At 41.4% G+C, this 11,488-nt stretch overlaps 1 protein-coding gene across 1 annotated transcript; it reads right to left on the bottom strand.

Moving 5' to 3' along the window:
* Positions 1-126: 126 nt before the first annotated feature.
* On the bottom strand, positions 127-1,960 carry LOC145433023 (uncharacterized). The gene has a single exon (XM_080309899.1). The coding sequence runs from the start codon at positions 1,735-1,737 to the stop codon at positions 277-279; it is 1,461 nt and encodes a 486-aa protein (XP_080166025.1). The 5' UTR covers positions 1,738-1,960; the 3' UTR covers positions 127-276.
* Positions 1,961-11,488: the final 9,528 nt, after the last annotated feature.

Below are 11,488 nucleotides of genomic sequence, written 5' to 3'. Positions count from 1 at the left end.
AACACAGTATTTTCAATATTCACCGGACCAGGGCGGAAGTGAAGTCACGACCATTTTTTCATTCATATTATACAATTGAACAGCTTCTTTGAGGTACAGAACTTCAATATACAATTGAATAGTATATTCATATTGAAATGAACCCGAATATTTTCGGCTGACACTCGTCAGGGGTAATCGTCAGCAACTAGTAGAGAATTCGAAAGAACAGCGTATATCAACAATCGTAACACAAAATATGACGTCACCAGCACGAAATGTCGAATACGAGAGCGTTCAATGTACTATTTTTAGATGATACACGAACTCTTTTTGTTGACACAGCCTTGGCTGGTGTATTTTGATAAAAGTCGACTCCAAGGCACACAAATGAAAGTGTGAGCGACCCTTTCCCAGTATGCGAAATCTGTCGTCTCGATAATTTTTCGCACAGGCGGGATTATCCAACAAGTGTTTGCCAATTGCAGAATTTATGGCCTTTGATTGTTCCGCATCAATCTTGAGCGGGTGAGTTAAGGGTGAGCTTTTCACCGAGCGTGTTCTAATGAATCTAGGGACATGCTGATTTATGCGTTCCTGCAAGCGCTTTGACGTTCTTCCCACGTAGCCACAATCACAGTGACACTTAAATTCGTAAACTACATTGCTTTGCTGAAGTGCGGGTAGCACGTCTTTACGTGTTGCAGGGAGCAGTTGCGTTGTCGTGAAAATCACGTTGGTCTTCACTGTGTCGTAACACTTATTGACCGCTGAAATCAATTGCTTTTCAAAGCGGGTGGAAATAGGCCCTATCCAAGGTAAATGGATGTAAACATCTTTGGTTGTTCGTTCGGTAGGCTCTGTTGACTTTTCTGCATTGAAATGCGTTACCTTCCTCTCTATGCCACGGTTGATGACATGTTCAGGGTAACCGTTATCAAGTAAGATTTTCCGGATATTGTCAAGTTCTGAGTTCAGTTTATTACCCGAACAAATCATCAACGCTCTATGCACGAGGGTACCTATGAGGTTGATTTTTCTGCGTCTAGGACTAAATGAATTCCAACGAAGGTATTGGCCAGTGAATGTCGGTTTCCGGAAGATTGATGTTTCAAATTTATTGGTATCATGTTTTTCGACTAAAACGTCCAAAAATGACAATGAGTTATTTCGTTCTTTTTCAATTGTGAATAGCAGAGCCGGGTGAAGCGAGTTTAAGTGAATGAGAAATTGATCACAGTCTATCTCATTTCTGAATATGACAAAAGTATCGTCTACATAACGTCGGTACAACAACGGTTTGACGGACACACGCTGGGAGAGAAGCTCGACCTCATAAAATCCTACGAAAATGTTAGCCAAAATAGGTCCCAAGGGAGATCCCATCGATATGCCGTCTATTTGTATATAGATAACATCGTTAAAGCTAAATTCAACAGAACATGTAGCTGCCTGTAAAAGTTCGACAAAAACTTTACGCGGCATTGATGGTGGTGCTAGCTTACCGCCGTAAAGCGCGTTCGCACAAATATCGATAGTCTCTTGTAGCGGAACGTTTGTAAAGAGACTAGAGATATCAAATGAGCTCAAGAACACTTCTGAATCCGGCAGGTTCAGGTTTCGCATCTCACTGGCGAAAGTGAACGAATCACGAACACATTCGGTGCCGTACAGTTCTCGAACAGGTTCCAAGATGCCAATAAGCCATTTTGCCAGTTGATGTTGAGCAGACCCGATCATGGAGAGTATCGGTCTCATGGGAACGTTTTCTTTGTGAGTTTTTGGTACAATTGAATAGTATATTCACATTGAAATGAACCCGGATATTTTCGGCTGACAGTCATCAGGGGTAATCGTCAGCAACTAGTAGAGAATTGGAAAGGACATTGTATATCAACAATCTTATCAGTTATCACAAAATATGACGTCCCCAGCATGAAATGAAATCTCAAAGAAGAGGGCGTTCAATGTACTATTTGAAGATGGTTCACGAGCTCCTGCTTTCGTAGCAGACACTGTCGAACATTTTATTTTATCATGTTGTAAATACGCTCACCATAGACGTACGGTAAAACAGTATTGTGAAGCACTACATCTTGCGTTCAGTACTTATAACCTTGAGATAACCCGCTACTTTTTACGGCTGCCATCGAATTCGTGGATTCTTGTATCGTATTGCTATGATTTTTTCAACCTTTCCATATGTATTTGTCCTGAATTGACTATTCTTTACGATTAACTTTGCACGTGGTGCACCAGACCTTTATCGGTGATATGCACCACTTCATTTTTTACCATCTATAATAATAATAATAACTCCTTCTGTGGACAAAGCTTGGGGTGATGTATTTTGATAAAGGTCGACTCCAAGGTACACAAATGAAATTGTGAGAGCCTGTCCCGATGACTCGATAATTTTCTGCAAAATCGGGGTCATCCAACAGATGTTTGCCAATGGTAGAATTTATGGCCTTTGATCTCTCAGCCTCTAGCTTGAGTGGATGAGTCAAGCGTGAGCTTTTCACCGAGCGTGATTCACGTGTTCCGGATAAATCTAGGAACATGCTGCTTCATTAGTTCCTGCAAACGCTTCGACTTTCTTCCTGCGTAACCACAGTCACAGTGACACTTATATTCGTACGCTACATTGCTTTATTGAAGTGCAGGAAGCACGTCTGTACGTTACGAAGGGAGCAGTTGCGTTGTCGTAAAAATCACATTGTTTTTCACTGTGTCATAACACTTGGTGACCGCCGAAATCAATTGTTCAATTGAACAGTGCTGGGAAGCACTGATACAGACACATTTATTTTTGTATTGCGAGATTCGGATTTAGGCATATTCCTACCTAAGTGTTGTAGGTTTATTTTAGGGTTGCCATATTTTGGAATCGGGAAAGGAGGACACTTTTTCAAAATTTTCAAACTTGGAATACAAGAGGAAAATCAAGGAAAATCGTGAATTTTTTCCACTTCGTGATCGATTGACTAAAAAAAGGTCAACTTTCTCGCTCAGCGTCCAAAATAGTGAACTTTCCGGCTCAGCTCCCGAAATACCCGACGGAGCGTAAGTTCAGTGCTGTTTTACTGTATCTCAGTTGAATTTTGCCCTATGTTTAACCAAAATTCTCAAAAAAGAGGACACAATCTCAAAAAGAAGGACATTTTCAAAAACCCGAAAAAGGGGAACAAATCCTCCTAAAGGAGGACGCATGGTAACCCTAGGTTATCTAGGCTCCTCGTCGCCATATCATCGGCGTAAGCGGTGTCCTATAAAACCCTACAAGTCGGCAGTTACGGAATAAAAATGAAGAAATTGGCCTGGTGCAAATGACCATAGTATTCTACAAACACCATGTGTACCTCAAACATACAAATATTGAGCGAAAAGCGGGAGATTCGGGGATTCAAATAGCGTCGCAATTTGCGACAAGAAGGCCATTCCGACCGCAGAGGAAGTTTGATTTAGTTCGACGCTTCTGTATATACGTCATCTCATTTCAATTCGGAGGGAACATCCCGGACTTAAATTCCAACGATAACGAGGCCTATTCCAGACTGCTTTCAGCCAAGAATAGGCTGGGCACGATTCTGGACCATGTTAGTGAAATACGATCCCGCAATTGAGATGAACGGCTTCTCGCGAAAATGAACGTAAGACTAATTTCCAGAGATTTGTAAGCGGTCTCATTGCCTTTTCTTTGTTTCAACTATATACACGAGGGCTGGCCAACCCGTGGCCCGCGAGAAGGTTTTGAGTGACAAGCGAGTAGGTTTAGAGTGGCCCGCGAGATAATTCTCGAAATTAACTCTAATATCAAAAAAGACATTGTCCAGGTAATTTATTGTAAACTCGCATGGCCAACCAAAATTTGATTAGTCTGACCGCGTAATACGGGATGTTGAAGACTAAAATATCAGTTCCGACGAATTGGCGTAGCAAGGGGCCACAACCCGATTTTTCGTAGATCTTCGTATACGACAATCAAGTAGAATATTTCGAGGCAGATTTATTTGACTTGATATTTTTCTTATCGCTTCGCGTGATTTATTGTCACTCGATTGCTTGCTTTTAGTATTGGTCCCCCTCCTGAAAATTTAAATTACGCCCAATTTGCAGAATTGAGTCTAGCTATATTGGCAATTATGAGAGAAAGTGTCGTCCAACATGAGACTTCACGGCTACACTTGCAGAAAGATCGATGAAACATTGGCACAAAATGAAATCGATATGTTCACTGTTCAGGCGCCGAATAATCCAGTCCTTGCCAAATAAGCCCAGTCATATACAGAGGCGACGGTCATTCATTAATTTTTTTAAAATATCGCGCTTGGCGCGGCTATGACATTACCGTAAACTGGATTTTATTCACATAAGTGTGATCGATTTTTGATGCGTGGTAATATAAGTCTTGCTTTCACCGTTACCTAATCCGGTTTTCTCTTATTGGACGACTACCAAAAGGTCATCAATATTCAAGTGGCCCGCGCAATGGTTCGTAAATCTCATGTGGCCCTTTGGCTGAAAAGGTTTGCCACCCCTGAATATACCTTCATTATTCTCTTGATCTTCATCGATATAAGTGACGTCTTATACCGTTAACATTCTTCGGGCTAATTATGGTTGACTAATTGGAACGAAATGACGGTAACCTGACCTAATTTGTGAAATTTGTACGTTTCTATGCTCTGATTTTAATTCTATTCTAATCTCTGGTTTCCCAGAAAATGTTACATCTACTGTATGGTGAGAAACGAGCCAAGCTTGGTGTACAGACAATTGCCAATCTCATGTGTATGGGAACGAACTCAGATTTGACATGAACGTAGCGTGATTTATGATTTATTTCATTCTAATTCGGCATGTAATTCCATTTCCAAGTTTTTGTGAGTTCAGTAACTTGAATTATAATTTTATTTGGAAGAAGCTGAAAATATTCTAGTTGTCCAACTCTCTGTTCGGTCTCGTGTAATTGCTTGCATGCAGTTTAATGTCAGATTGATCGACACGCAAGGCTTGCTGGTCTCAATAAGCACTAACCGCCAGATTCAGGAGTCACGCCTGCGAAGTTAACATTGATTAGCAGCGACGCGTCGAAACATCGGTCCGTGGACATATGAGCATGATACATTACAGCATGCGAGACTTCGGCATGCGACAATTTGGCATGCGACACATGAGCACGTGGGTTAAATTACGGGTTAGGGGTAGGTTAGGGTTGGATTTATGGTTGGGTTAGGGTTAGGCTTTAGGTTAGGTTAGGTTAGGTTAGGTTAGGTTAGGCTACGTTTCGGGTTAGAGTAAGTTTCTGGGTTATGCAGTCACATGCTGAAGTGGCGCATGCTGATGTGTTCCATGCTGAACTGTCGTTTTCCATTGTGTCGCATGCTCATATGTCGGACAACCCGAAACATCACTACACATCTACAGAAATTCGGAACAGCTCGTGTTGACTTCATCAACTATTTGTTACTACTAGGCTCACCTTGCAATGATCATCTCTAAATTACCCAATACCCACGCCACTCTCAATCTCACGCGGATACCACGGAGCTCGTTAGTGTTATTTCCCTATGCAATATTGCACATGGTAAGATGGAATCTGATACAGGGTTGAACCACGTCGTCTATTTATGTATGAAGATACTGCACTGATGTGGTGCAATTCCGGAAGTCAAAACTTTATAGAATGGGTTTAGCGGTTCAAATGTTACGCGAGGTTACGCTATTACACACAGGTGATGTATATAATGTGTACCGTCATGCGAATGACACAATGCAGCACTGCCTAAGATTAATTTTCCGCCTATTCCTTTTCTGATGAGGACTTGTTACCTGCAATTCAGAGCAACATAATTAACCGGAATAGGCTACGTGTCGCTGTGACAATAGCCATATGTGTCGCACATGTCATCGTCATTGTTGATATACAATGTTCTTTCCAATTCTCTACTAGTTGCTGACGATTACCCCTGACGAGTGTCAGCCGAAAATATTCGGGTTCATTTCAATATGAATATACTATTTAATTGTATATTGAAGTTCTGTACCTCCAAGAAGCTCTTCAAACATGTCATCGTTTGCAGCAAGGCCTTCCCAGTCAAAATTTGAATATCGCAGGATGATACCCCTTACACCTCGTCATCACAATGAGCTGATATAGCGGTTTACAATTCAGGTATCGGACAGGACCTAAAACAGTGGTTGTTAAGCGGGTTCAAACCCTGTGGTTCGTTGGGCTACTTTCAAGGGGTCGTCTGATGTCCAGAAACACACCCAACTCATATAGCAGAGTCACATTGATTTGCAGTAAATACTCATTATAATATTTTTGTTTTTTTGTGAATATTATGTTGTAACGTTTTTTATTTGCAACACTGTGGTCGGTGCACAGTTCGTCATGTGTACCAGTATTTTATAGTAGTGCATTAACTGCGCAATGCCAATATGGTGGATTATGGTTTTTGTGACCATCAGGTGAACATTTGGGGTTCGCCGAAGGCTTGTAGATTAGCGTAAGGGTTATCAAGCATAGTAAATGTTAAAAACCACTGACCATCTTGAATGCGCCCAATACTATAATAGCATCCAGTTTTTCACAGATGCTCGCGCTCTCTCGCTCCGTTTGTAAAATCATTTAAAATCATTATAAAGCTGCATCAGCCGATCCTCCGCCTCCAGAAACACCATCTCTACACTCTGGATATGTTTCATTAGTGTTGTGTTGTCATTCGGCTGTTTTTACCCGTTTTGTTCTTCTTTTGTACCGTAATTGTGCCCATAGACGAACCCAAGAGGCGGAAGAGGCCATGCCCCAATATTTCGGAAATGTTCGTAATTAACCTAACGTGCAGTATTTTTAGGCACAAATCAGAATTATATAATGTGATATTAGATGGGCCCGGTCGATATCATATTTTTGTGCTAAAACTGACAAAACCGATTACTAGCTTCTTCACCGATATATTTACCCGATATTTAAAAAAACATGGCATATAGCTCAACTCGCACCATTTGGATAGCGTTGCTTTCGTTACTATACTTGGACATGAAAGGGAGCATAGGTGGTCACTAATGAGACACTTCAACTATTGTAGACTACTCAAGTAGGTTTTGCCTACTTACACCTCTGCCTGTAAGCTATAGGAAATTACTCCCATTCCCCGCATATTATTATAAATCTCTGACCCCGAACAACCATGCCGTAACGTCAGGTAATTTTGCCGATATGTATTTAGCTCAAAGAGCCGATACTAATATTTCTTTCGAAGTGTGACATGGACTCGATATCATCGGCGAGCCGATAATGATCGTTCGGGTTCTTTAGCGATTAGTGTCAGTGAATTTAGAATTGTGACGTACCCGCCTCCCGAATCCGATAACTAAAAAGGCCTCCCGTTCGACTATTGGTACACGTACCACAGTTTGAGAAGCAGTGAACTAATCCCTGGCCATCACCCTGCATATAAACGAGAAAAAAACATTTATAATGACAATAAAAAGACATTACTATAACGGTATTATTTTTTATAGAATTAACCCGCCTTTTTAGTCGCTCGACTTCCGCGTAGTCAATACAAACAAAACCGTTTACGTGACATGCCTCACTCAATTTGCTTTTCATTATATTTTTGATACTGATGGCACGCATGCCCAGCCTACTCGACACCGGCAACGATCAATCACTAATAAAACAAGGAATAGATCGCGATTCTATTTTGATACGCAAAGTCATCATTTCCAGCGTAAGCTTTTCCTGTTACTCTTTGGTAAGTTCTGTCAACAGTTGCAATGCAGTATGTGTATCTCGATAAGGTCCTATTCACGTTGATTTCCGGATAACCATTCGTGCCCACGCCCATGACCATTTGAATCACCAGCAAGAAACTATATGGGCCGGCCATATTTTGAGCACCCCAAAAAAGGAATTATGGAATTCAATTTGGAATTAGAAAGAAATACAACAGAAATCAGGTTCAGCTTCTACCAAATCAGAGTTCAATCTCAAAAAGCACGAGACGGGAAAATATCTGTACAGCAAGCATGGTTCGATCCGCATATTACAGTTCTCCTGTAGCATTTCCAGGAAAACCAGGTATTAGATTAGGATCAGAATCAAAGCTTAGAAACGTTTCACAAATGAGATTAGAATTCGAACACCGGTATTTTGTTGGTATTGGGCTCCCCATAGGGTGATGAACCAATATTCTGGGGTCCTCGCCTCCTAGACCACCCAACAGGTCAGACGTTCTCACCGGCACTTTGTGAGCGAGATTTGTTATAGTCATTCGCGAGTCAGTTTTTACGGCTTCGTCACGCCAAGCGCGAAAAATTTATATAATTCATTATTGAATAGGTCAATAATATCGGGAATTGCATACATATATATTACCAGTCTGGTTTTAATATACTTCACGCATCACACACTATGAGATAAAAGCAAATTAAGGCATTTCAGGTCCGACGATGTCCAACTATCACTTTGAAATTGGCTTATCATTACGCATAAATTGCGATTACCAACAGTGCGTATGTAGGCCTACCATTTATAAACTTCGCTTAGCAACATCCTGGACAATTTACTGAGGACTATTCTGGTTTTAATATACTCCAATGATCATGTACTTTGATACAAATGTATATTAAAACATTTTTTTAGATCCAACACGATGTCCAACTATCACTTTAAAGCGAGTATTTGTAACATTTTCAAAGTTCATTTAGCAACACCCTGGACAGTTTTCCGAGGATCATTCTGGTTTTAAAATTTAAACGCCATACACACCAGAGATTAATTCTTTTATCTGAATCCAACAGGCAGGGGCTGACCTGGTTTCTAGCAATGATATCGTGGTTTCTAGCGAATAAACATGACCAAGCTACGAGTTACCCGGCTTTGTTTATGTTTACTACGGACGACAAGACGAGCTGTTGGCGCCCTCGAGTGGTCGGTGAAAGTCTCCCATTGCACACGCGCGAAGTTTGGAGGGAAAAGTGGCAGTAGGCCTATATCATTTTTAATAAGAATAGAATTCTCAGCGAATAGAGATGATATAAGGAGGCGACGGATATAGTTATTTGAAGATATGAATTATTGAAGCCGGCAAAAAAAATCGCCGTGTAATAGCAAGATATATGGCTCGTATGAAAAGTTTTGAAAGTAGGTAATGGTTTGATAAATAAAATTCGATATCATCTACCAGACACAGATAACACTTGCTGATGGGTATAGCGACACTATGAAATACCGTAGTGAATTCATGTTAGGTCAGTGGTTCTCAACCTTTTTCACCTCGCGGACCGGTAAAATTTTTAAAAATGTTTGGCGGACCGGTGGAATTTCACAAATTGAAATGAACCCAAAATGTCAAGTATGCAACGTTTTTTTTGCAATTGAATGGTGCTAGAGAGTCGAATTTAGAGGGGTTTGATCGTAATTAAATATCTTCATGATGGCATCCATGCGATTTCATGGTAGTGAGTCCGCTGAGTCGAGGTGAAATTGCCTTGTTTAGGTGAACGTGCCGCCGCCGAGAGTCGTTTACAGTTTTTCGCGCCGAAGGCCGTGGGTTTAACCGACCACACCAACTCGAATAATATTCTTGTCTTCGAGAATATCGAGAGAAGAAGCGTTTTCGACTCGAACCAAACACTTTGTCGTGCTACCTTGCTCATTGCCCACTACCACCAGGCGCAGGCTGCGCAGGCTACTCAGGCAACTACGAATACAATGCGCCGCACGAAAACACCTTATAGCAGCTATACCGGCCATCCGCAAATCCAGGCCGAAAAGCACTTCGTCTGCTCACTCCCAAAAACGCTGGCGTTGGCCCCCACACGATGATCCGGGGACTTCGACCCCAGACCCTACAGTTGAGTGTATGTTTTCACCTGTACTTGTGAGCACATCTGTAACTTCTCCTAACTTAAGGGCAGTTATGGAAACCACTTTTTGAATTGAACTCAAATTCCACGACCGATCCATGCAAATGATGATTCGTAGATGGAGGTAGAAATTATATGTAATGTAATAATCGATGTAACGAAGAAATGTCCAAATACAGCAACTGGGTCGAGAAATTAGGTTTTAAAATAGTCGTCGCCTGCGGTTAGAGTTAGATAGAGACAAGCCTACACGATAAAAACACAAGTTAGTAACTACATAGCGAACACACATAACGCAGCGTAACCAACTGCGTTGCTACTCGGACAGCATGTCTGGGTTTGTCTGGGGTATGTTCGGACTATGTTAACACTCGGATATCATGACTGGGGTATGTCTGGATTATGTTCGCACTGCGTTGCTACTCGGACATCATGTCTGCCGTATATGTGGGGTATGCTCGGACTGTGTTGACACTTGGACATCATGTATGGGGTATCCTCGGACTGCGCTGAGGGTCGGACATATTGTCTGGCGTACGACGGACGGTGTTTCTACTGCCAATCAACTCCTTGAAACACCTCGCGAGGTGCATGGATCCAGTTTTACAGATCAAATGTCACCGATAATGGGCTCTGATCATCATATATGCAGTGAAACGCTGATGATCCGCATTATATGGTCTGCGATCAAGAAATGATCGCGATTGATGCAACCATCCCTAAGTTGCGCAAAGCACGAAAACAATTTATAAAATATTGGGAAAAGTTCTTTTTTTAAAACGATATGATTTATGTTCATTTGCAGAATAATTTTGGACCCCTTCCAAACTCGGCCCCTCTCCAATTGGGTTGGTTTGGGGTGCCCCAGATACGGTCCTGCACAAACAGATGAATCGAAAGCGAATGATCACGCAAACTGCGCTGTCTAAGTATGAAACATATCGAACATGTTTCCAGCCCTAAAGTTACCTCACGAAGTTCTGAATCAGTTTAAACTTTAATAGTTAATTTATTTTATCAATGAAAAAGCCTTCAAAATTGCATCTTGAAATTAAGGTATAAATTTGTAATTTTGCCGGCGGACCGGCAGGAATGTCGTCGCGGACCGGCACCGGTCCGCGGACCGGCGGTTGAGAACCACTGTGTTAGGTGATAAATACGGCTGAACAAAATCGAGTAGCTGAATGATTCGATTCGGATTCGAGAATTAGGCTTCGAGAGTATCGAGACGAATATCACTCATTATGACTTCATGATTGTGTAAACAAGGTGGGGAGTTCAAATATGTACCTTTTGTACCATAGCAAAGAATATAATTTCCTCTTCTATACATTGCATTTAAGATAATTTGGTGTTTTTTCGACTAAGATTACAGCGCTTTGTGAAAATGATGTGGATTGATCACGATTTCACATGTCATTTCCACCAACACGCGTATCTCTGTACTACATGTTCCATATACTGTGATACGGCCTAACGAGATTTTAAGGCAGTGGAAAATATCATCGAAACTATCATTCTTGTTAACAAATTAACGATTAGTGGCATGGTGCTCCACTCGAATCATTGTGGCCAGCCTTAGTGATATAATCGTCCAAAATGTGCATCCGTACAGGCAATGAAA

The sequence above is a fragment of the Botryllus schlosseri genome, chromosome 2 (genome assembly GCF_051294905.1).
Source record: "Botryllus schlosseri isolate E-star chromosome 2, Bs_hap1, whole genome shotgun sequence".
In the NCBI taxonomy this organism is placed as follows: Eukaryota; Metazoa; Chordata; class Ascidiacea; order Stolidobranchia; family Styelidae; genus Botryllus; species Botryllus schlosseri.
This window is presented reverse-complemented; position numbering and strand designations above follow the sequence as displayed.